At 31.8% G+C, this 27964-nt stretch overlaps 1 protein-coding gene across 8 annotated transcripts in view; it reads left to right on the forward strand.

Annotated features, from left to right (window-relative positions):
• The window catches only part of PCLO (piccolo presynaptic cytomatrix protein), a 409272-nt gene that overhangs the window by 235083 nt on the left and 146225 nt on the right, over positions 1-27964 (forward strand). For all 8 annotated transcript variants that reach the window (XR_005199165.1, XR_005199164.1, XM_037736537.1 and 5 more), the window contains exons 7-9: positions 10283-12470; positions 17765-17901; positions 24246-24336. Coding sequence is in view for 6 of the 8 variants with exons in the window: in XM_037736537.1 (XP_037592465.1) it covers positions 10283-12470; positions 17765-17901; positions 24246-24336 (2416 nt within the window). In the remaining 2 variants the exon portion in view is untranslated. The remainder of the gene's footprint in view (positions 1-10282; positions 12471-17764; positions 17902-24245; positions 24337-27964) is intronic.

Raw genomic sequence — 27964 nt, forward strand, 5'->3', positions numbered from 1 at the left:
CCAATTTAATAGGTAGGAAGGAAGCAAAAGGAAGGGAAGGAAAGAGGGAGGGAGAAAAACGTACACATATATAGATACATCAAAAAATCCTCACCTTAAAAAACTTTTGAAAGGGCCTACCAAAATATTTTACACAGATTTAGGAAAGAAAAGAAATTAATCTCTTTGCAATGTTCCAGAAAATATAATGCAATAAATGCCACACAGACTGGCATCTCTCATGCTTCTTCTGTCCACTGAGGTAGAAACTAGTTTTCTGCTTGACTGCTCAGCCCAAGAGCAATGACTTTAAGCAAGAAAACAAAACAAACTGGGATGAGAGGTGCATTAAGGAAAAACTTAGAGATGTCTGATGAAATACTGAGTGCTGTTTTCACAAGATTAATTTAAAAATATTTTGTGTATTTTACTAGATTTTGATAAATTACTTACATATGTACAGCTTTTAAATATGTTCTATTACTTATGCTTTTATTTTATTATTAATAGGGTCCTGTAAGTTAGTCTCTCACATTTTTTGCCACTACAATTAAGAGAAAAAACTACTTTTTTAAAGAAAATTTCAATTGTATTCACAAATAGTAAATTCTGTTTCATGGCAGTAAAGATTCAAGACTGTTTATGAGTAAAGGTGTCTACAATTTTTTAATAACTCAAACATAGTCCCATGATGATGATACTACTACTTATCTATTGCTTCAATTCATAGAAACAATTGTTAAATTATTTAACAATACTCTAGTTGAAGAAATTTGATGGCTTTGTTTTCTGTATACAAGACATTGTGCCCTATTGCAATGCTAATGGATTTTAAACATTTTATTCATGTTGAAAGTACTTTTTCACGAATGATATCATTTAGAATTTCCTTATTCACAGATCACTGCTCTGTTATCTTTCCTATTTTTGTGTGTCTTGAAGCAATAGGTCAGGCGTGGTGGCTCACACCTGTAATCCCAACAGTTTGGGAGGCCAAGGCGGGAAGATCTCTTGAGCCTAGGAGTTTAAGACCAGCCAGGGCAGCATAGTGAGACCCTGTCTCTACAAAAATAAAAATAAAAGTTAGCTAGGCATGGTGGTCCACACCTGGAGTCCCAGCTACCTTAGAGGCCGAAGTTGGAGGATCGCTTGAGTTTGGGTCAAGGCTGTAGTGAGCCATGATCGCACCACTGCACTTCAGCCTGGGCAACACAGCAAGACCTTGCAAACCACCACCATGGCATGTGTATACCTTTGTAACAAACCTGCATGGTCTGCACGTGTGCCCAAGAACTTAAAAGTATAATAAAATAAATACATAAATAAATAATTTTTTAAAGCCACAAAATTCTTGAGCTTTTGCACTACATATGTATGTTGTATCTCCAAAGAGGTTAGAAGCAGAGGATAGAGGGATGGTGATTAATAATGGGTCTATTTTGGTAACACATTATTAATGGTATTGTGCATAAGATAGACTGCTGAATATTTCTATATTTAACTGTTATTTTATCTAAAAACAGGAAGCTTCTGCTGTTGGGGTGCAGATGGAGACCTCCCAGAGGGTGTATTTCTGTTTTCATTGACATTTCAGAGAGTGAAACTCTGCCTCCAGTCTATTTAAAAGGAAGGATGTGTAAAGGGATATTTCTTAATTTGTTTCCATATACCTGCCTTAAATAGCTTCATCATATTCTCTCAGCCTAAATTCCTAAAGTCAAAGGAATATGTTTATTCCTTTACTTAACTATATATATATAGTTATATATTAATAACTATATTAATAAAATATGTTTATTAATAAAATAAACTATATTAATAAAATATGTTATATATTAATAACATATATTAATAAAATGTTTATTCCTTTACTAAACTATATATATATATATAATATATACTTAAATATATATATATATAGTTTAGTAAAGGAATAAACATATTTTATTAATATTTAAACTTTAAAATATATATAATAAACTTTAAACATTTAATAAACTTTAAAATAAATAAATATATATATATATATATAGATAGATAGATATATTAAAGACCTCTCTTGTTTGGAGAGAAAAAAAATACCCTGCATATTGCAATTCCCTTCCTAATGCTTAAAAGGCATAGATAGCTCTTTTTAGATGATTTTTACACTCTAAAAATAAAGAATGAATGGCCAGGTGCAGAGCAGAAGAAAATAAAGTCAGAGAAGATTATAGTATGTATAAGTAGTATTCTTCCTATCAAGGTAAAGAAAAGGCTTATTCTTGTATTCAAAGTTAATGCAGTTTCTGGATGAGGAGAGTTCACATAAAATGGGACAAATGACACTGAGAGCAATTTCTATTCTCAAGTTCTTTATAATTTATTGTACAATTAGAGGGAGGAGTCTGTATCCTATTCATGATTTTAATCTCAGTATTTAGTACAGTAAACAGTTTGTAAATGTCACTTGTTCATTAAAATTGTTTCCATCTATTTTTTCACTTTTTTGGAGGTATCAGATTTTTTTGCTCTAATTCCTTTTTCTCTCAAGTTATTCTTAAGAGGGCAGGAGTTTCTTGAATTTTAAAATTAAGCTTAGCTATCCACCTGATCCCCTTTAGGGATCCTGGTATTTAATTTCTCAAACTAAATAATTACTTTTTTGTAACATTTTAATCTCTTTTTAATTACGTAATTGATCCCTCTTATAAACTTAGAATAACAGACAACTTTTAACAACCTACTAGGACTTACATAATTTTTCATTCAGACTGGCAATTCCTTACACTCAAACGTTTCCATAGTTACTGCAGTTGTGGACAAAATTTTTCAAGATTTTTATGGAGTTAGGTTAGACGGGTTCATCCTCTTCACTGAGTATGCTCATTGCTGTAATTGTAGGCACCTGTTTTTTTCTTCCTGTGTTCTAATAAAACTATATTATTAAAATAGCTAGTTGAAATTTTTTGAATATTAGTTCATGTTAATTTAATAGTTAAGAATTTTTCTATACAATAAAGGGATTAATTTTAGATTCCTAAAAATTTATAACAAGGCAAATGATCAAGTACATTCATTATCCTTATTAATTTTCTCCAGTTATTACCATAACCTGGAATTTATCTTTTTTGTTTACCCTTTATTCCATCCAGTTCTCTTTTCAAGGCACTAATTTCTAGTTAGGCTAGGAAATCTGCCTTTTCCCATTCAGAGTAAGGCGCCATGATAAACAAATAGTAGGATTCTTACCATCAATAAGCATATTAATTAACAATCAATCAGGATTATCTGCCTGAGGACATTATCTAATATATCCCATGCATTAGTGTCTTTCAACAAGGGACTCTTTTTCCTTCCAGGAGACATTTGCCAATGCACAGTGACATTTTTGATTGACATGGTATACCGATGATATCTAGTGGCTAGAGGCCAGAGATGCAACTAAACATCTAACAATATAGAATTGTCTGGTCCAAAATGTCATTACTGTCAAGGGCAAGAAAGGTTTATTACCTGTATTGATGCTGGACCACAAACAGCTATGGTCGATATGTGAACCCTGACAAATTATATTACTACTTCCCATCCTTAGGCCAAAAATATGTTGATGGCTGTCATAGAAAAATATTAAATGTTCTGCTCAAGATTATATCTATTGGTTAGAAGCAATGGAGTTCCATATTATAATTAAAGAAAATTAAATTGAGCTGTCACAATTTTCTCTTTGACGCAGCCACATTGATTGCTACCTAGCACACTGCATTAGAAATCATTATCAGTGAATGCATATTTACAGTTTGATGGTTTGCCCTGCTATTTCACATGGTACTGGACATAATTTGACTGGTATGTAATAACTAGTACTGCTTGTTTCATCAGTAAAAGAAGAAAATGAATAAAGATTTTAATGTAGAGTTCGCTTTCGACCTTTTGTTTTGTTTTGTTTCGTTTCTGTATATTTTATTTGATTTTCTATTTTTTCTCTCTCTGTTGGCATATAGCATTCTGCGGATGTGTTTCAATCTCACAGAAATTAAGGCATCACTAGCCCTAAATGAAACCAGATTATGCTTTATATTTTTCAAACATTTATGTTTCTTCTTTTCCCTCCACTTAGAATACATTCTTCTGTCTAAATATCATTGTTCTTTAAGAGCCAGGCTTCCTGTTTTATTTTAAGCCATCATTCCCTCTTATCCAGGTCCCAACACATATACATAATTATGTACTCTTCTAACTCACCTTATGCCATGTTATATGGAAAACCTGTTAGGGAGTTATGAATCAAAATATCTTGTTTATTGAAAACTTTGTGTGAAATTATGCTGTTTGAAAAAGTATCCACATCTCTGCCTGCATACAAATATTTCCTGCTTAGTTGAGAGAACAAACCTAAAAATCAAAGATATTGTCATGATGAGCATTTATTTCTGACAGCAGATATGGCTTTCTAACCTTATGAAATGAAACGTATATTGCTATGACTCTCTAGCAGTACAATGGTTTTAGAATGGTTTAGAAGTATATCTTTGATGTTGACAATGAGAACTATTTAGCAAAAGACAGAGATAGTTCCTTTTTTTCTTTCCAACTTTTATTTTTGGTTCAGAGGGTACATGTGCAGATTTATTACATAGGTAAATTGCATGTCACAGGGGTTTGGAGTACAGATTATTTCATCACCCAAGTAACAAGCATAGTATCTGATAGCCAGTTTTTCAATCATTACTCTTCTCCCACTCTCCACCCTCAAGTAGACCCCAGTGTCTATTGTTCCCTTATTTATATCCATGTCTACTCAATGTTTGGATCCCACATATAGGTGACAACATGTAGTGTTTGATTTTCTCTTTCTGTATTCACTTAGAATAATGGGCTTCAGCTCCATTCATGTTGCTACAAAGGATGTAATATCATTCATTTATATGGCTGAATAGTATTTCACGGTGTGCGTGTATATATATATATTTTTTTCTCGTCCACCATTGACGAACATCTATCTTGATTCTATGTCTTTGCTGTCATGAATAGTGCTGTGATGAATATACATATGCGTGTCTTTATTGTAAAATGATGTATATTCTTTTGAGTATATACCCAGCAATGTGACTGATGGGTCAAATGGTAGCTTTGTTTTAAGTTCTTCGAGAATTCTCCAAACTACTTTCCATAGTGGCTGAACTAATTTACACTTCCACCAGGATTGTTTACTTTTTAATAATAGCTATTCTGACTGGTATAGGATGGTATCTCATTATGGTTTTGATCTGTATTCCCCTAATGATTGGTGATATTTAGCATTTTTTCATATGCTTGTTAGCCATATTTATGTCTTCTTTTGAGAAATGTTTAGTCATGACCTTTACCTATTTTTTAATAAGATTGTTTGGTTTTTTTGTTAAGTGCCTTATAGGTTCTGGATAATAGACCTTTGTCAGATGTATAGCGTGCAGATATTTTCTCCAGTTTTATAGATTTTCTTTTTTTTAATTTTTATGTATTTATTTTTATTGCATTTTAGGTTTTGGGGTACATGTGAAGAACATGCAAGACTGTTGCATAGGTACACACGTGGCAGTGTGATTTGCTGCCTTCCTCCCCNTGAATGGGTCCACACATGGCAATGTGGTTTGCTGCCTTCCTTCCCATCACCTGTATCTGTCATTTCTCCCCATGTTATCCCTCCCCAACTCCCCACTCCCTGCTGTCCCTCCCCTATTTCCCCCCGACAGACCTCAGTGTGTGATGCTCCCCTCCCTGTGTCCATGTGTTCTCATTATTCAACACCCGCCTATGAGTGAGAACATGCGGTGTTTGATTTTCTGTTCTTGTGTCAGTTTGCTGAGAATAATCACTCTGTTGATAGTTTCTTTTGCTGTGCAGAAAGCTCTTTAATTAGGTCCCACTTGTCCACTTTTGTCCTTACTGTAGTTGCTTTCAGTCTTCATCATGAAGTCTTTGCCAAGTCCTACGTTCAGAATGGTATTTTCTAAATTTTCTTCCAGGGTTTTTATAGTTTTAGGTTTTACATTTAAGTTTTCAATCCGTCTTGAGTTGATTTCTGTGTATGGTGTAAGTAAAGGGTCTAGTTTCGGTCTTCTGCAAATGGCTATCCAATTATCCTATCACCATTTATTGAGTGAGGAATCATTTATCCTTTGCTAGTTATTGTCAACTGTGTTGAAGATCAGATGGTTGTAGATGTGCAACTTTATTTCTGGGTTCTTTATTCTGTTCCATTGGTATATGTGTCTGTTTTTGTGCCAGTTCCATGCTGTTTTGTTTACTATAGCCTTATATATTATAGCCTTTAGTATAGTTTGAAGTTGGATAGTATGATGCCTCTAGCTTTTTTTTTTTTCCCCCCCTTAGGATTTCTTTAGTGATTTGGGGCTATATTTTGGTTCCATATGAATTTTAGAATAGTTTTTTCTAATTCTCTGGAAAATGTTGTTGGTAGTTTAATAGAAATAGCATTGAATCTGTACATTGCTTTGGGCAGTATGATGAGGTGGTTTCTTCAAATCATGATTTCCCAAAAAATATTCATAATAATTTCCCCAAAATATTCATAAATATTTGTGGACAAAGTGTAGATTTCTTCCATCTAGTGTCTCTTGTATCTATGCCTTTAGCATCTACAGCAATGCATTTCAGAATTATACTTAACTATTGGAATACATTAATAAATTGAATGTTTCTGTATTGATTATATATAATAATGCATGAATAATTTTGTTTTAGCATCTAGGACTTTAAACAATAGCCTGTATAAATTTTTAGCTTTTTTAATATTTAAAAAAAATGGATCCTTCTTTTTTTCTCTTCCTCATGTTGAACTCAGAGAATTCTGACAATGAGATAAAGGCACATACATATATTACTTATTGTTTTCATTAAGTATTCCTGACATTTCAAAACAAGCAAAAGTTCCTTTCCTTTGCCAAATATAAATGCCATAAGTTGCATTATGTAAATTAACTTTCCTAAGGAAAATGTTCTTTAAAATTACTTTGGACAGTAAACCTTATCCAGAAGGTTATTTGCTTGTTATCCTGATTACCTCCTTGGTGTTACAATCTATATTTAGTGGTTTTTTTCCAGTCATTCTTAAACCTTCATTCTATTTTAAGACGTTTTTTCCCTTCTCTTTGTCTATTTTCACAGCTATTTTAAATATGTTAAATTTATATATCGAGTATATTAGTACAATTTTTTTTCCAGATTAAAGGCACCAGGTCTATCTGAAAATAACTTTTAAGAGCTGGTCAACAGAGAAAACTATAGTAAAAAACAAGATTTTCTTCTAGGCTGTCTTGTCTTCTTTAATCATGGCTTCCAGCTACATTATCTTTAATTATAATAAACTTTCTTTATGCAATTTTTGATATTTTTAAAATAAATTCTATTGTATTGCTTTTATCTCTGTATTTGGAGTTCTGAACTCTTATGTTGTGTTCATTTAATTAGAATTAAATGCCTGGTTGAGAAGTTTTTAAATTAGGATTAAATACTTAGTTGAGAAGTTTTTATTGTCATTGTTAAAGTCAGTTCTTTTTGAATTCTAAGTTGGTAAGACATTACTTCAAATTCTCTATTATATTTATGTCTGCCCTCTTACGTGATATTAACCAAAACTAAAACATAGTACACACCCTCCACATACACATGGTTAAATTTAAATCTGTGGGGATTTAATAATTCTATAGTTTGGATCCTCTTTGCATAAAAGTGCCTAGCAAAGTGCTTTGAAGAGAGGAGACACTTAATAAATACCTGTCTAAGTGAATTGGATAGTTATGTATTTTAGGGACAATATAAAAGAATATTTATGCTGTGGAGGAAAATTCATGAATGATCATATATAAGATTTAACCAAAAGATGACAGAAAACTCTAATAAAGGACCGAAGTTTTTCTTTAGGGCTCTTGTATTCTTCCCACACCCTCCTTCATTGTTTAAAACACATGGCTTTCTCTCAACTAGCCATTAATGCTGTTTGACTCTCTAATGGTTTCTCAGTGGGCATCCAACCTTCTTTAGAAGAGAGATTTATTTCAAACTGTCAGTGCAACTAAAAGCCTTGGTTTCTTTGGGCTGAACTATGTTTTAAAGCCATTTAAAATAGACACCAAAATTTTAAAATATGGATTTTCTACTTCTCTTGGGTGAAAGAGATCTCACCACACTGGGTCGCTATTTCTTCATGGCAGCAATATTCTGGAGCCAGTGTTGACAGATGGAACTTAAATTCTCAGGTCAACACATCCATTACCTTCTGACCCCTGCAGGCTTTTGGGTTATGGCCTCTGCAATAGTCAAGTAATCCTCCATTTTCATTCCCAGTAGAACTTCCCTGAGATGACCAATTTTTTTCTCTCTTTTTTAAAATTATACTTTAAGTTCTGGTTTGAACATGCAGGTTTGTTACTTAAGTATACATGTTTCATAGTGGTTTGCTGTACCCATCAACACATAAGAGCATATGACAAGTATAGTGATTGGTCGGTATTTGTTCATGTTTTTCTCACGTCAACACAAGCAGTATGAGCCTACTTTACATATATGTACAATATATAACTATTTGTAATGTGCATTTTGAAAAGAAGTGACTTCCAAGTTCAAATATAGCCTCTAAGCTGAGCTTCTTTGGGACTTGAATTTTCCACCATTATTAAGTTCTTTGGACTATGAAAATGTTATCAGTGATTATATTTAAAATTTCTGGTAGTGACCAAACAATAGAACAAAATATACGATATGACCTATACAGAATATGCCCTATATTTTATTCTAATTTATTGAATATGACCTATATAGCATATGACCTATATTCTGTTCTAATGTTTAGAAAACATTAATATATAATAGATATAGAATAAATATAATATTAATAGAGAATAAAATATAGGTCATATTCTATATAGATCATATCCTATAAATTAGAATGAAATATAAGTCATATTCTATATAGGTCATATCCTATATTTTATTATATTCTAAACTTGGTATTTCTCTGTGAGAAAAAACAAACTACTGCACCAAAATCACTATACCTTATTTCAAAGATTCATAACATTTATTCATTTCCATCCAAATATTTTAAATTTTAGAAACAAATAAACTTTAATAAACATTTAGGATTTTTGTTTCATATTATGATGTCTATTAAGGAAACAACTAGTGGGGTTACATGAAGGGAACAGAAATATGATAACGGAAAACAGACAAAAACTATCAAGGAAATGAATTTGAAAATAATAAAAAGGCAATGAAAGTATAGAATCTTGGAAAAATGTTATCAAATTAATAAGGCACAATTTTCAGACCCAACATTTATAGACTCTTATTTTTTCTGTTACTTTTCTGTCCTCAATATTTGGTGACTGGGAGAAAGTTGGAGAATTACTGTGTTTATATTACAATAAAAAGAAAGTATCTCGTAAAGAATATGCAGCTAGAAAGCAGAAGACCTGAGATTTAGTTGTAAATGTGCCACTGAATACTTAGGTAACTTTGAGTACATCAGTTTATTTTGACCAAAAGTGCTCGAAATAGTCTGTTTTTTGATATTCTAAAATTATATGATTCTCAAAACCTGTTTCTTAGAAAGCAAGTTTATGACAAGTTAACCAAATGAAATGGAAAATATCTGAAAACTCACCAACTTTATACTTTTATCTGAGTTTTAAAAAGTTTCCAATGGATTTTTATTGGTCAGTTCTTTTTGCTTCACATGCAAGTAGCTATAGCATTAAAAAGAAACTAAATATACTGAAAGATAATAAAGTCAAAGAAACATAAGATCCAAATAGTCATGGAAATCTTGAAATATTAAATAAAAAATTAGTCAAAATTATCCCTTTTTTAGGATTAAAAAAAGACATTAGATAATTGAAGATGTAATTTTAAAAATAGGAATGACAGCTGCTCCAGGGGGTAAAAGTAGGAATGAGAAGATAGGTGCAATATAAGATTTAACATGGTAAGTGAACATCTTCAGCAAGTGTAATTTAAATTTTTGATGGTTAACAGAGACACTCTGGGAATAGATTCAGTAAATAATCTTATGTATATTAATTTAGATAAAAAATGAGTTTTTGTAGCTGCTGTTATAGGAGTTATAATAACCAATTTATTAAAAATTTATTTTTCAGTTAATTATATTTGTAACCAATACTTGCAATTTTATGTATATATCGTATCATCCTGTGATAGCAAAATCATACATGAAAACATTTTTATTAAATGTAAATCATGGAGGCTGATTCGTTTTTTTTTTCCTTTATAATAAAGTATTATTTTGTTTACTTGATTATAGACTAAAGGTTCTCAAACCATGACACCCTCTGGATCCCAGAAAAAAGTTAAAAGAACTCTGCCAAATCCGCCTCCCGAGGAGATTTCCACAGGAACTCAATCCACATTCAGCACAATGGGCACGGTTTCCAGGAGAAGGATCTGCAGAACCAACACAATGGCAAGAGCCAAGATTCTCCAGGACATAGACCGAGAGCTTGATCTTGTGGAAAGGGAGTCTGCAAAGCTCAGAAAGAAACAAGCAGAGCTTGATGAAGAAGAAAAGGAGATTGATGCCAAGCTACGATACCTGGAAATGGGAATTAACAGGAGGAAAGAGGCATTATTAAAGGAGAGAGAAAAGAGAGAACGAGCCTACCTCCAGGGGGTAGCTGAGGATCGTGATTACATGTCTGACAGTGAAGTGAGCAGCACAAGACCAACCAGAATAGAAAGTCAGCATGGCATTGAGCGACCAAGAACTGCTCCTCAAACTGAATTCAGCCAGTTTATACCACCGCAAACCCAAACAGAATCTCAACTAGTTCCTCCAACAAGTCCTTACACACAATACCAATACTCTTCCCCTGCTCTTCCTACCCAAGCACCCACCTCATACACCCAGCAATCTCATTTCCAGCAACAAACTTTGTACCATCAGCAAGTTTCACCTTATCAGACTCAGCCAGCATTCCAAGCTGTGGCAACAATGTCCTTCACCCCTCAAGCTCAACCCACACCAACCCCACAGCCTTCTTATCAGTTACCTTCACAGATGATGGTGATACAACAGAAGCCACGGCAAACTACATTATATTTGGAGCCCAAGATAACCTCGAACTATGAAGTAATTCGCAACCAACCCCTTATGATAGCCCCTGTTTCTACTGATAATACATACGCTGTTTCCCATCTTGGTAGTAAGTACAATAGTTTAGACTTGAGAATAGGTTTGGAGGAAAGAAGTAGCATGGCAAGCAGTCCAATATCAAGCATATCTGCAGATTCTTTCTATGCAGATATTGATCACCATACTCCACGAAATTATGTCCTAATTGATGACATTGGAGAGATCACCAAAGGAACAGCAGCATTAAGCACCGCATTTAGCCTTCATGAGAAGGATCTGTCAAAAACAGACCGTCTCCTTCGAACTACTGAAACACGCCGGTCTCAAGAAGTGACAGATTTCCTAGCACCTTTACAAACTTCCTCTAGATTGCATAGTTACGTGAAGGCAGAAGAAGACCCAATGGAGGATCCTTATGAGTTAAAGCTTCTGAAACATCAGATTAAACAGGAATTTCGTAGAGGAACAGAGAGCTTAGATCACCTTGCTGGTCTTTCTCATTATTACCATGCTGATACTGCCTATCGACATTTTCCGAAATCTGAGAAGTATAGCATCAGTAGACTCACGCTTGAAAAACAAGCAGCAAAACAACTGCCAGCAGCCATACTTTATCAAAAGCAGTCAAAGCATAAGAAATCACTAATTGACCCTAAAATGTCAAAATTTTCACCTATTCAAGAAAGTAGAGACCTCGAACCTGATTATTCAAGCTATATGACTTCTAGCACTTCCTCTATTGGTGGCATTTCCTCCAGGGCAAGGCTTCTTCAAGATGACATCACTTTTGGCCTCAGAAAAAATATTACAGACCAACAAAAATTTATGGGATCCTCTCTTGGCACAGGACTGGGCACATTAGGAAATACCATACGGTCAGCTCTGCAGGATGAAGCAGATAAGCCATACAGTAGTGGCAGCAGGTCCAGACCTTCCTCCAGACCTTCTTCTGTCTATGGGCTTGATTTATCAATTAAAAGAGATTCTTCCAGCTCTTCCCTAAGACTGAAAGCTCAAGAGGCTGAAGCTCTAGATGTTTCCTTTAGTCATGCATCATCCTCTGCCAGAACTAAGCCGACCAGTTTGCCAATCAGTCAAAGTAGAGGAAGAATACCAATTGTGGCCCAGAATTCTGAAGAAGAAAGCCCACTCAGTCCTGTTGGCCAGCCAATGGGAATGGCCAGGGCTGCAGCTGGACCCCTGCCACCAATATCTGCAGACACTAGGGATCAGTTTGGATCGAGCCACTCATTGCCTGAAGTTCAGCAACACATGAGGGAAGAATCACGGACTCGAGGCTATGACCGTGACATAGCATTCATCATGGATGACTTCCAACATGCCATGTCAGACAGCGAAGGTAAATTGGGCCTCAAACTACCCCGTTGCTCTCAAAACTCAAACTCTTATTTTTCTGCATGTTTAATTTCCCTTCTCCAAAGATGTATCCTACTTTTCTTGGTGTGTCTTTTGCATGTTTACTTCAATTTTATTTCTTGTAAATGGAAATTTTATCTTGTGTATAGATTTTGTAGCATGCTTTTCTTTATTTAGTTTTAAGTTATTCCTTTATGGTTCTGTTTCTTGATTGTTTGCTTGATTTGTTTGGTGTCTGCTTTTCTAAAACTATTATCAAATAATTCTGTCAATAAAATATGGTCATCCTGTAAATCCATAGTTGAAAAGTTTTTCATTGTATGTTTCTTTCATTTTTTAAAAAATATATTTTAAAAGCTATTGGTCAATTTCTTTCTCTTTCTGAAATCATTAGTTTAGAGCCATGAAATACTATTCACGGCTAAAATTTGTAATACAGAATCATTTATGGCATCTTTATGGGATCAGTGTTCATTAGTTCAGAAGATGTTCGATTTTTGAGAACTTTTGGATAAGTTCTTGATGTTAGTATAATGTAGAATTTTGTTATTTTCCTTAGATAAAAATTTCTGTTTTATCTTTCTCATCATGAATACTATTATTTACAAATTTGTAATTTTGCATTACTGGCTAGAAAGTTTAGTACTAAATAAGACATGGAAATAAATAATTGTGTTAGTATGTATGAAGTATTCTTTAAAATTGAAACTTTGTAAACTTCTTTTGTGATTTTAGTTATTTGGAGTTCAAGCCTTCCTGGTTTGCCCATTTAGCCTTTTCCTTTGGTTTCTTGGGTTCGTTTTTTGTATCATCCCATGTTTTTGCCCTAAATTGACTTGCTAGTTCTCCATGTTGAACAAATGCTTGAATACAAGTAAACACTTACCTAAAACTGATTTAAAGTAGTTTTGTGTTTAATCATATAAAACCATAAACATTTTTGAAAAGTATCTAGTCCAAGTCTAATATTGAATATGAGGGAGAAATGATACAAAGGTGTGGAGCCTTGCTCATACCAAGAGGATTCACGACTCTTGACTCTTGGTTTTTTTGTTGTTGTTGTTTTTCAGCTCCCTGGTTTACATTTGAATGTAGATGTGATTGGAGTTCTGGAAATAAAATATTTCTGATCAAATAAAAACATTATTATTTCCTGCCTTTAGAGACTCCAAAGAATTAAGCTAACATGAACATCTCCCCTTTCAAACCTAAAATCTTTCTTGAGGACTCACAGGAAAATATATATTTTTGTGAAAAGGAGTTTTTTTCTTACATCTTTATCTGGATGAATATGATTTTAGAAATTCAAGTCTAGATTTTAATAGATTGTTTATAGAACTAAAATAATATCTTAAGAAGGACAAACTGCTTTTGTTTGTGGCATTCTAATAGGCTAGTCTTTTCTGATTTGTTTTTTTGTCTCTACAGGCTTTTGGATTGACCATTTTTATTGACAATTAGTTAATAGAATAAAATACTCAATTTGTGTGTTTTTTATTTAGATGATTATTTGCACAAGTGTACATAGTTAGAAAGAATTATATTATGTGGAAACAGTCTTTAATATTTGTCTTACTTTTAACAACCCACATTTTATAAACATTTTATCTGTAGAAAATGACAATTGCAGAAGAGTAAAGAGGTTCTTCAGTAGTCATGTCTGTAACATAACAAGATAAAACAAAAATTCTAGAGGGTCTATGGCATAACTAAATGCCTAAAGACTGTGTGTAAATGATGAGCATGTATCTAAAGAGAGTTTGACAAACTGATTTATCATCATAGGTATTTTGTCAACATACTGCCAGATATTTAGATGTTTCTATATTTCCCAATATGTGGCATTTACTTATGTGTACAGCCATGTAAAAACAACAAAATATTCTATTTCTCATTTATATGTTTGAATGATGTATAAGTCATAATAATCAAAAACTGTATAAAAAAATTGTTTTGATAAAATAGAGGATGAAACATCATGCAGCATACAAAATTATGAAGTATATAAAGATGATACTAAAGTAAAACAATTAAAATTTAAATGAAATCAAACTAAAATATGTTTTAAAATTAAGCAGACAAGTTAATTATTCATAAAGATTATATTGATATAAATTTGGACAGGACAACTATAACAATTATATATGAATTATATATGTAATGGTGTGTGTGAATTGTAGTGATTACTTCTAAAAGATGTATGTAGTAAAATGTTATATATTTTCTTTGTTTATGTATCACATAAACACACTGTTTTTCTTCTAATGAGTAATGGTCTGCTTTTCTTTTGAAATCTTGAAAATTAAAAAAAAAATAGAAACTATTTTTATCAATAATTCCTGACATTTATTAACTTATGAAGTATTAGGAATTTTTAAAAGATGTTTAGCAAATATATGTTATCTCTATATTTGAGCGTACTAAGATAATTTTAAACAGTATAACATTCTGCAGGTTATTTAGTATCATGTGAACAAAGCAAATTTAATTGCTTTTTGTGCTTTTTAAAATTCAATTAAACTCTCCATGATATAGGATATAAGACAGTCTTTAGATAATCTACAAGATTTGTTGATTTTGAAATATCTTACTTGAGGAAAAATGTATACAAAGTTTATGTTGCCTAATATTTATTAATATTTCTAGCTTGAAGCAAGCTAGAAACAGTCAAGTTATAGTTATTTTTGCTACCACAGATTTTTTGTTGAAAACATGCTTTCAAAATGTACTTAATCCGATGTCCTCCAAAAACAGTATCTATATATACAGACTTTTTAAAAACATATATTTGACCAATATTTGATACTGAGAAAAATTAAACTATTAATATAACTAAAGCATGTGGGCAATACTAGATCCAGAAATAACTTATTTGTATTTTACATTTAGGAATTCAAGAAAATATTGTCATAAAAAAGATGTTGTTTAAAAAAAAAGATATTGTTAATATCCTTCAAATGATTTGAAGTAATTCAGAAATTTTTTTGTTACAAAATTTACTTTTTCACTGAGATTTTTACCATGAAACATAAGACAATTATAAACAATTAATATTTATGTACACCTGGTTCTAAATAATGAAAACAAAATTCAATACAAAAGCAGATTCATTTAATCTGCTCGCTCTTAGTTGATTATAAATTCCTGTGCAAAGGATGATAGCCATCCTTATTCAGTTACACATAGGGTTATTATAAAAAATAACAAAATCAAAATACATAATCAGAATTATTGGTGATAAAGTGACAGAATTTAGGTGAGGTCGAACTTCTTTATTTCTATAGGTACAGCCAAACAAAACACACATTTTAAAGAATGGTATTTCAAATGCAATTAAGAAAGCTATATATTCAAATGAAAAAATGTACTATATTATAAAGGTTATTTATTAAAATCAGTGTAGATTATTGTTCTATTTTCATGAGAAATATAAAATCCTATAAGAAATAAGACAAAAGTAGTATCAGTGTCATTGGGAATAAACTAATAAATTTTAAGAGACTAATGATTAAATAATGAATTCGTTTTGTGTTTACTTGTCAAATGTCTATTACACTAAATTTCTTGGTAAGTTCAGTAACTTTGTTTCATATAAGACTATGGAAACCCATAATTATTGAGTAGATTATGAAAAAAATCTGCATTAATGAGGTTCAAGGGACAAATTAATCTTTATTTTTAAATGTGTTTATTTCCTGACTTTGAATGTAAAACTCAAAAAGAAAAAAAAATGTGTTTATCATAATTAGGACATTTAACTACTTTTTATAGTTGATGACTAATTGTTCTATGCTTCATTAATTCCACAAATATTTATTAGATATTATACCCTGTATAGGGCATTGATTTTAGTGTTGAGGGAGGGGGAAAATAAAAAACAAAGACGATATGAGCCTTGACTTTAAGCAGCTTAGAATAGGTGAGATCAGTCAAGTACATATGCAGTCACAAAACAGATATGTATTAATGTATTTTCTCAAATCTAAGACTGATTAACCCATGACACATCATCATTCGTTTTGTATTCTGGGAGGAAAATGCAGTGATTAAGTATCAGTGTTGACCAAGATCACAGGAGGTATAGAGGTGAGTAGTGGTACATACGCTGTGGGTTTGCCATCCCCAGCAGCAACAATATGATGGAAATGACCTAGGGGAAAAGGTTGGGAGGAGGTTTTGGAAGAGAAAATAGGAGTGTAGATAGAAAAAGAAAACTATATTGTATGGCGTTCTAGAAGCTGGAGTTTCAAGAAAACGGAGGTTGACAACATCAGCAAATCTTTAAAGAAAGAGCACTTGAGAAGGGTTGTTTCTTCTATTGTAGAGGAAGCAACAAAGTATTTCCAGAGACTGTTAATTACAGATCCTTTTACAAAGAATAAAACAATGTATAAAAGGCAAATTCTATATATTAGGGAAAATAAGATGTTCAGTCATTAGAGAATATCTATAAAAGACCTGAGAAATACTAATGAATGAAATTTAATTTAAAATAATAATTGTGTACCTTAAATATAGTTACATTTTCAAAAAAGTAAGCTGTCAAGTTTTGTCACAGTGTAAGTATAAAAAGCAGGCAATCAGCTCTTCAATGTATTTTCTAAATCAGTGCCTCTCTTCAAAAAAATGATTTATTTTTATTTAAAATTGTAATAGAGATATTTTTAATATTAGGCTACAAAGTAATCATGGTACATATGTTCCTAGCAATAACACTAGAATTCTCTTAGAAATAAATGTTTTTGTTCATTGTGAATGTCATAGAAATGTCATATTTTCAAAAACTAATGTGAAAGCCAGCAGCAACCTATTGTCGCTGGGTTTATGTAATGGTGGGAAAGTGACAGAAACTTCCATAGACAAGGAATTTTAAAAAAAAAATTGGTAGTGGTTTGTGGGAAGAGGATGGGAAAGTGTGGATGTGGAAACCGATTTGGTGAAGTTAAATAGAATGACCCTTTTGAGGACTTGTTCACTTACTTATTTTATCACTACCTAAATATCCTTTTCCTCCTTATTGAAAATTTGATTTTGTTTGTTTTGTTTTGCTCTGAGATTGTGAACATCTGTGTGCATCATTTTTTTCCAGATTATTTTATGGTTTAAAATTTTTAACATGGTAACAAAAATAATTTTTCTAGTCCCAGTGGGAGATGTGTTTGAAATGCATGTGTGGTTAACAAGCCTAGTGCATGCTAGTACTGCAGAACATCTGCTGCCCTCAGTCATCTATATTACTTGCCATTGCAATGTATGATGTTTCCTTGGTGTCCAAAGCCTATCATCTGCGTCGTGAGGAAACAGATTGGTTTGATAAACCCAGGGAGTCTCGTTTGGAAAATGGACATGGTCTGGACCGAAAACTGCCAGAACGATTGGTACACTCTAGACCACTCAGTCAACATCAAGAGCAAGTAAGTGCTATATTTAGCAATTTCGTTCAGATTTATGAAACTAAAAGAACTCAATTCATCCCTAAAATGGTCTTAATTGTCCTAAAAGGAATGGGATATTTGTCTATTAATTTCACAGATGTTTTTTGCCAGTAATGTAAAGGAGTAATACAGCTCACTTCATAGCCTATGACTGATTGAAATTGGAGCATAGCTGTGATGCTTCTACCAATTTAAGTAATTCATTCCTCCAACAGATCATTACTAAGTTTGTATAACATATCCAGCATAGCTATACAACAAAAAGAATACATGGAACTCTGAGAGCTTACAGGATATTGGGTGGAATAGATTCGGGTAATTTTCAATACTTTCCAATAACATGTTCAGATGCTAAGAGCAAGTGAGAGGATGGCCAAACCAAGTGAGCTGGGTAGAAAGAAGTCTTAATTTGGGGGAGAAAGGTAGCTGATATTTTAGTGGATCTAATATATGGAAATATTGTTGTTATATATTTTTGAATTTTTTATATGGAACAACTCACAAAAAGTAGATATTACTAATCGATGTATTCTTATGGATGAAGAAATTGAAACTTAGAGGTAAATTTCACAGTTAAATAAGTATGATACCAAAATTCATGATCTTACTCATTTTTGAGCAAATGATGTGGTGTTTGAATTGAATTTTGAAATACACCTAGGATATTAAGAGTCTAGTGAATCGAAGGACAGTTTTCAGGTAAGCCAAGTGGCCTTAAATCAATTGCCTTAGCAGATCATATATTTGCAGATTGTGTACTCATTATGGTTATTAAAATATCCAAAAGAAATAGTTGACTTACTTCATTTACATTAGCTCCTAAGTCATCCTGTCTGTTTCATGATTTATTGATATAGAAAACAGCCATATTTTGAACAACTGAGAAGATCCATATAAACTCACTATAATTTCAGTGTTTGTCATATTGAGATATAAAAGAAAACAACTCTTTGACATTTATAAGTACTGTCTAAAATACATTGTCTATACTCTTAATTTCAATTTCTTTCTAAGCAATTTAAATTTTCATAGACAAATTTCTACCTATTAAACAGATTTTTTCTTATAATTTTGTTCTGGTTTTCCATATGCTATCATATTTTCTAGAATTCTTGAAATTCCTCTCTACTATAAATTTCTATCTTTAGTTTTGATATCTTTAATACACTTTTGGTTTAGGGTTATATTTACCTCCATAAAAATGTCAGCATAATTCCATTTTTTTACTTCATGTAAATACATTAGCCTGTATTGAATTATACTTTCATTAGCTTGTCTGGTTACTGTATTTGTAGTTGTGTTTAAATTGTCATCAAATAGCTCTGCCTAGAAAGTAAGAAAATTAATAAAATTATTCTGCACATTTAAAATTTTAAATTTATCTCCTTTTATCCACAATTGATAAAATAATAAATTTGTCAGTTAAAGATAACCTTCTTACATGTATTTATTATATGAATCTCTCTAAAATAGCGTATTTGTTATATCTTACCCATCTCATTTTTTTCTCTGAAGTTTAGTGTTTCCCATAAACCTAGATCAAGTCAAAGAAAACACAGATGCTTTAACAAAATCATAGTAAGATGAACTAAATAAACAGGACAGCTTGTTTAGTAATTAACAAACAGGAATATTTATTATTCAATACTACTGTTTTCATGGGTACTCAGAATAGTCTTTTCCACCTAATTTATGAAACTAATATTCTTTGAGGATACATTTGAAGTAGTGTGTCTAGCCCAAAAATATGTAAATGAAATATTCATATCTTAAAGGACATTCTTGTTTCTAATTTTATGTTACTAAGATATACAGATTTGTGGTTTTGGCCTACTGAGTACATAGTAATAATGGTTTAAATAGTATATAATTATAGACCAATGTAATATCAAAATTAAGCAGAGAAAAGTATATTTGAGAATCATTTAATAAATTCTTGCTATGTCTGCTTAAGTAGAAACATAAAGATTCATGTTAGGTGAATATAATAATGTGTATATACTTGCTAAAAGTAATTTTTTACATTTATGTATTTTTTTACGTTTTTACATGTAACATGCAAACAAAAAACTGTATATATACTATTGAACCTGCAACTATGCAAAGTTATAAGCTAGTTAAATGTGAACAACCATAAAACTGCCATACAGGCCAAGAAAAGGAATATTGCCTGCCCCCGAAACCCCTGTATGTCCCTTCCAGATCATAACCACTCCCTTGCCCAGATAAATAACAAATGTGCTGACTTTTGTGACAATGATTTGTTTTCCTTTATCGTTTTTTTCTAAATAAACTCTATTATAAGATAAAACACATTTTAATTACATGAAGTTCAAAAGTTGAATTATATAAAGTTCAAAATTTGTGCTTTTTACATTAATATTTATCTTCAAATGCTGCCTTCCTCTTTAACTCATCATATCTATATTTTGGCATGGAGAATGACAAAATGGCATTCTCATATTATTAACTTCTTTGCATCGCTAATCATAAAAGCTAATATTGAGCTCTTGGTACCAATAAACTCAGATGCTTTTATTTGAAAACATATGCATAACAAGAACTCATGTTCATAAAAGGCTTTGGAGGCAAAAGTAATAAAACCAATATGACTTGTGCAAACACTAATTTATCTGTTTTTAAAAATAATTTACATAAACATACATTAGAGGGATAGAAGAGTATTTCTAAGAAGTTTTTATTACATAATCATAGTAATTATAAAAATAAACCAAATCTGAAAATTCATATTTGTTTCATTTCAAATATATATGTATACTTATATATATGAGGTTAAGCATATATATATATATGCATTCTTCAGTAGAAATTTGGCTCTGCTTTTTGAATTGAACAGATAACCTAATCTTTTAAAAAAATTTTTAGTTACTTAATCTATAAATAAGACTAATACCTTTCACAGGGTGGTTGTAAAGGTCAACACTTCTTGACTATTATAAAATCCCTTCACTTTCTGCCCTTATGTTCACATCATCTGCAATTTCTGCACAACTGCTGCATTGAGGTACATTAAGCTCCCATAAAAGAGCCACTCTTTCTCTTGAGTCTGGGAATTTGCAAGTTTTCTTTCCTCTCCTTGGACACTTTTCCTCCACTCATTCCTTGGCAAACCCTAATTATCACCCAAGTTTTCACATACATGCCCCATCATGCAAGAAGACTTCCCTGACACTACCAGCCCCACCTCCCCAGAAGTCTGGGGTAAGTGTTCTTCCTTTGTGCTCCAGTAGTACCCATGTGTTCTGTCTTGTGTGGTGAGTCTATTGAGAGCAGCAGCTCTCTAGTCCAAGCACCATGTTATATATGTATACAGGGCTAGGAATCCAGCAGGGCACTCTGTCTCCTGCATCTAGAATGTGGAGATGAATAACATATTGTGTGTTCATACAGACATATGGATGAATGTCTGTATGAATACACAATATGTTAACAAAAAGGGCATGAAGGGTATCTGTCTTCTGCGAATGAAATACAGAGCTCAATTCATTCCTTTTTGGTTAATATACTATTTTTATATTCAGGCTTAATTTGTGAAAATAACTCCTTTCGAAATATTTGAGGTTAGGAAAGAGCAACCCCCTTTCTGTGAAGCCTATAGGCAATAATTCTATCATTCAGGAATCACCAAAAGACAAGGACAACAGAAACCAGCCCCTTTGGGAGAGGAATGGAGCACCACTCGACAGCAGTTCGGCCCCTTGGCTTTGTGCCTACTCTGATTTGGCAGTAGCAACACCTACCCATATCCCCATCTGCTACAGGACTCTCTCAACATTCACTCTCTATAGTTATTAAAAAGCTGAGATTAATCTAGGTCATACATCTAATTCATGAATGGAAGGCAGATTTTTGCTCATATTGATCATAATTATGACAGTTTCTTGTTCCTGATTTATTAAATGGATTTATGATCCTGCTTGCACAGTGTAGACAGTCTCTGAAACTATAGGAGATTGTATGAGATGCTCTGAAAGCAATATTCAAGAAAATTAAGATGTTTGACATTCCTTCTACTATAAAGGTAGTAGTGGCTATCTGATAAAACTAATGACAAAATTAGGAAGCCTGATGATGACTCTTCTAAACTGTGTGATAGATGACTATGAGATTACATTAGAGCCGGTTGCACTGGCTCACGCCTATAATCCCAGTACTTTGGGAGGCCGAGGCGGGTGGATCACAAGGTCAAGAGATCGAGACCATCCTGGTCAACATGGTGAAACCGCATCTCTACTAAAAATAAATTAGCTGGGCATGGTGGCTTGCGCCTGTCGTCCCAGCTACTCAGGAGGCTGAGGCAGGAGAATTGCTTGAACCCAGGAGGTGGAGGTTGCAGTGAGCAAAGATCGCGCCATTGCACTCCAGCCTAGGTAACAAGAGTGAAACTCCTTCTCAAAAAAAAAAGAAAAAAGAGATTACATCGTCTTTCCAGTCTGGAAATTTGAAAGAATACTAAGGCAAAATTGTATTTTCTTAGTTTATTTTTGACAAGTGGTATAAATAACTTTTTGGAATTACTATTAATACTTGAGATTAGGAAAGAGTGAAATAAAATGAAGTAACATCCACCAATTTTACTGAATTATCTGCAGTACCAAAGCAAAGTTCAGTTATACCAAATAGTTGCAAAGTTTTTAATGCACATGATTTTATTTTTAGTAAAAAATAAATATTTTTAAATGCAGATTAGGAAAAGGAAAGAGGAAAATAAGGAAAGTAGGAGAAAAAGATGAGGGGAGGGCAAAGTAAGAGAAATGAAAGTGTGAGAAGCAGATTGAGAGATAGAGATGGAGGGAGAAAAGTGAACAGCAGGCAAGAGAGGGAAAAAGAAAAATGTAAACACTTATTTACAAATACGAATAAGGTTTTCAATGGTTTACTAAGTTAGCATTAGTATGAATTATCTGAATTGACTTATTATAATTAATATTTTTACAATTAGTGCACAGTATTTTTGTTTTTCTCTGCAGGAGTCACATGATATTCCTGGACTTAACAGGATTAGGCTGTTGTTCAGGGAGTATTTTATCTTTATCTAGGGCCGGCTTAAGCTTATTCTTTCCTAAAGGGAATAAAAGCTAAAGTCTAAAATTTTAGCTTTAGTTTTTTTAATACCTATTTTGTTTTTAGTATCCAGAATTCTAACAATTTTACAGCTGGAAATACTAGGACACATTAAGGTCACAAGAGTTTTCTAAGGAATCTTTCTTCACAAAATGTATGCCTCTTCTAAGTTCTGTTTCATCTTTTGGGGAGTGCTTCTTAAACATATTCTAAAATAGGTAATATGAAATCTTTACCTATATTAAACTTTATTATGGTTATAATTTAAGCCAAAAATTTTCCTATGACAATACATACAAAATTCCATACAAATAAAATTCTGTTAATGTAGATAAGGGTAAATGTTTTACTGTTTCCATCTTTCACTATTTTATAAATCTCTTTTGAAAGCAAAGTTTCATAAAACATAAAGCACAAGTTTGCATTTGCTAATTTACTTTTGTTTCAGAAACTTCATTTCACCAGGTGGAAACACAGATAATGTAGTCTGTAATATTCTCATATTCAAGTCTCAATAATGAGAACTGAAATCACAGATTTATAACAGTAGCTTTAAGTGTTACTTCTTCTACCCTAAGGGATGTCTATATTGACATAACAGCATCAACAATGCAAGCTTTGAATTTTAAAAAGTATTAAAATGAACAAAGACTTTGTTTTTATAGAATTAGTTTCTGCATCTAGTATGCAGTGAAACTTCTACTGCATGTGCTCAGGAGAGGTACAATGCCACAATAAATCAAGCAACATAAACATAAAGCAGTCCTGATTATGGTGGCAGAGATGTCAAAGTAGGGGGACCTTTTCTGTTTTTTCTCCCTCAGCACCACTTAATTGCTGCAAGTTAAACATGTTTTTTCCATTTCTAGGCTGTCTAAAGCAAAATCAGCAGCTGGCAATTTTCCATATACATTCTCTATCCAAGGACATCAATATTGACTGCATGCTACTGTAGTAACAAACATTCTTCAGAACCTATTGCATGCACGTATTAATTTTCCAATACAGCAAATCAGTTTGCAAGAGCAATTGGTTATAAATGCAACAACCATAAGAACTCAGAACCAATAATATCATTATATAGTGTTAGCATAAGATGCTTAAATTGCCATCATGTGAGACTCTCCTGTTTCCATTGATTTAATCAATGTGCTTTGAAATGAATGATTCTAATTATATATATTGCACTTTAAGTGACTTTAATGTTGGTTTTTTACCTTATCGCATGTATGTCTTAGATTATACAGATGAACGGGAAAACTATGCACTACATCTTTCCTCATGCAAGGATAAAAATAACAAGAGACTCAAAGGATCACACAGTTTCAGGTAAAGCAAATCACAAATCTTTTTTATTCTGTCAGATTGACATATGTACTGACATTTGGATTTCAGTTTTTATGAATCAAAATTTTGGAAAACATCACTTTTTATGTCAAAAATTGTGCGTTGAGAAATGTAAAAAGCAGGATATATATTTGAACATAAAAGACATTGATGACATGATCATTATTATGAGGAGGTACTAAATGGTACATATTTGCATCATTCTTTTCATATACTGTATGTTTTAATGCACATGCTATTACAGTGCTACATGGTTATTGCTATATGAAGAAACATGGTCACTGGTTGTAGGAATATAAGACATTCTTACACAGGAAATAAAAAATCTGTCTTGAATTCTTCCAAGGAATAAATTCCCCTATTTCTACTCAACTTGAACACTGTCAATTTATGCTGGTGTTTCGTTTGTTTGTGTTCTTTTATAAGACAAAGATAATGGTGGACTTTTTAATTCGAAATAATTAAATTATTTTCTGGATTTTCAGAAAATAATACAGGCATTTCTTTTGCCCACTCTTTGCCTACCATTATTAATGTTAACTTCTAATCCCGATAAGGTGATCAAACCCAGAAAACTAACATTGATATGTTACTATTAAAACATATTATAAGCCTTATAGAAATTTGAGTTTCTTCATTAACACACCTTTTTTTTTTTTTTTTCTGGTTCAGGATCCCACATTAATTGTTTAACTCCTGCATCTCTTCCAGTCTGATAAGTGTTCAGTCTTCCTTTGTCTTTCATAACCTGGAAGCTCTTTGAAAGATAAATGAAATTTTTATATTACAATTAAATAGTCCATATTTAAATCAGTGAGATGAAATATAAATTTTTCCAAGTTAATGAAATTTCAAAAACTGAATATTACCTATATTTTTGCTCAAGTATGTTCTTTGAGTTTCATGGACAATGTGCATCAGTAGAAAATATTCAAATAAATATATATATACAAATTTATGTATTATATATGTATAGGCAGTACATCTAACATGGTATATTTACTGTTTTTGTTTTTAAAGCACTGATTCACAAACAGGGTATTTCTTTAGTGTAATTGCTATTGTTCCTTGCTGATTTTAGACAATGGATCATGTGGACATGGAACAGGTTTTGTTTTGAGCAATTTTCTTGTTTATTTTCATAGAAAATGAATTTATTGGGAGTCTAATGTTGTTTTCCTTTTAAGAGTAGGTCATTTTTCTCCTGCCAGAGACAGATAATTCAACCTTTTATCGTTCTATTGCTGTTCAAACTGTATTTTAAGTACTGAAGAAAATTCCTGGGCGAATCTTAAAATCCAAGGGCTCTTTTGTAGAAGTAATTACTTGCTAAAAACGATTTCAATTTCCTCTACCTCATAAAGCAAAGCAACACCATATTCTCTAACAATGCCAAAATTATTTTTTCATGATGTACAATGGAAATCTCCAAATCATTTTTTTCTAAATTATCAGAACCTATGCCAATGTGCCTATTTTCTAGCTGTATTATTTTATTCTGTATTAAGAATTATCCCTTCAACCTTATTATTTATCTTTCTAACTCTTCACTTATTCTTTTACTTTAACTAGAAACAGGTTTTAAAACATAAGAATTACAATAATAAATGTTATCTCTTTAGTAAATATTCTAGTCTCCAAAGTAAATTTAATTTCTTTTGTACATAGATTTCACAAAAAGCAGGCTATTGCTTTGGACAATAAATTTTCTAGCAATGTACTACATCTTTTCTCTGAATGTCCCTTTTTCTTTTCATATCTACCTAAAATAACACTAAAAATGGTTTTCTTGTTATTGTTACCCCGTATTGATCACTACTGAATGTATTTTCCATGTGTCCTTAGGAAAAATAATCCCATACTAAATTAAGTGTTTTAAAACAATCTGCCTTATATATTCTGCTTCTACTTTAAATTGTAAATACATCTACACATGAGACTAGGACCAGAAGTTACAACCTTTGATAGTGTCTAAAAATTTTAAGCCAATGCCAGGGAAACAATGACAGAGAACATTTACACCCCTGGCTAATTCCTATGTCATTTTCTACTCAACGAAAAGCCTAGTTTGATTGACTAAATCTTTGGTAATATTAAGGATTTATTGATAGCTATACTTTCATCTATATGTTAATGATTTAATTGAGTATATATATTTTTTAAATTGACAGATAAAATGGTACGTATTTATCATATACATCATGATGTTTTGAAATATATATACAAGTATATATGTTTCATGAAACAGTGATAACTACATGAGATAATGCTTATATTAATTAATGAGTGTTATTACAACAGCTTTCTTAGCATTTCATTTTCAGTTATAGTGATAACTACATGAGGTAATGTTTATGTTAATTAGCTAGAGTTATTACAACAACATTCTTAGCATTGTTCTAAAATACAGTATATTATTAACTATAGTCAACATTGAGTGTATCTTTTGGAAATGCAAACTAAAATATTTACAGATTAAATGATATCATGTCTGAAATTTGCTTCAAAATTAGCTAAGTGTAGATAATGGTGAAGATGTAGATGAAATAAAATTGAACATAATTTATCAATTGTTAGAACTCAGAAATTAACCGTATTGGATTTTATTATAGTATCGTATTACGTTTTCACATATATAAATTTTCCATAATAAAACTATATAATTACTCTTTGTTTTTCATATTCACAGTAAAACAGCAGTATTCAAAATCTTCATCAATAGTGAAAAATCTAGCAAAACTAATAATTTAGCTGTCTTTGTGAGATAAGACAAAGATTTAAGCAAGGAAGTAGTGAAGAATAAAATGAGGTGTACCTGTTCTTTGGAATATACTAATGGAAAATGGCCATTAGTGAATTTTAATTTTGGTTACATAAACCCATTGATAGTAAAACTACATGAACCTTTTGTAATATTTTAATGGACAGTTCTAGCTTTATAAATAGTTTATAAAAGTTATATAAAACAAGCCTACCTCATAAATAAAAAAAATTTTATTTAGAGAAACAAATATTAATTAATGAGTGTTATTACAACAGCTTATGTTTTTATTTAGAGAAAGAAAAATAATTTCAAAATAGGAGACAGAAATAATGTTTCGTTTTGTTCTGTTTTGTTTTTACCATTCTCCTGTGTGGTTCTCAAAATAATGTCGTTGGGACCCTCATGATCTCAAAAATTCTTTTGGGGAGTCCACAAAGTCAAGACTATTTTAATAGTAATGCAAAGGCGGAATTTGCCTTTTTCATTCCCATCCTCTTATGAATACACAGTAGAGTTTTTCAGAGGCTATTTAATGTGTGACTTCACACGAGATTTGATACCGAAGTAGCTGTGAAAATTCAGCTGCCTTCTATTAAGTCCAAATTAAGCCGATTTATAAAAAATTAAAACAGCATTCTCCTCATGAATTTTGCTTATAAAATATTTTTAATAAAATATTTATTTTAACATGGAATGAGTTTTTTATTTTAAATGCATTAATAAATATTTTTAATTCTCAACTTTAACTTATAATATAGGAAATATACATAGCTGTAACATATGTAAAGAAAACCTCCTTGAAATACTCAGTAGTATTAAAGAGTATATGTTTCCCCAAACAAAAAG

Source organism: Cebus imitator, unplaced genomic scaffold (genome assembly GCF_001604975.1).
Source record: "Cebus imitator isolate Cc_AM_T3 unplaced genomic scaffold, Cebus_imitator-1.0 Scaffold26, whole genome shotgun sequence".
Lineage (NCBI taxonomy): Eukaryota > Metazoa > Chordata > Mammalia > Primates > Cebidae > Cebus > Cebus imitator.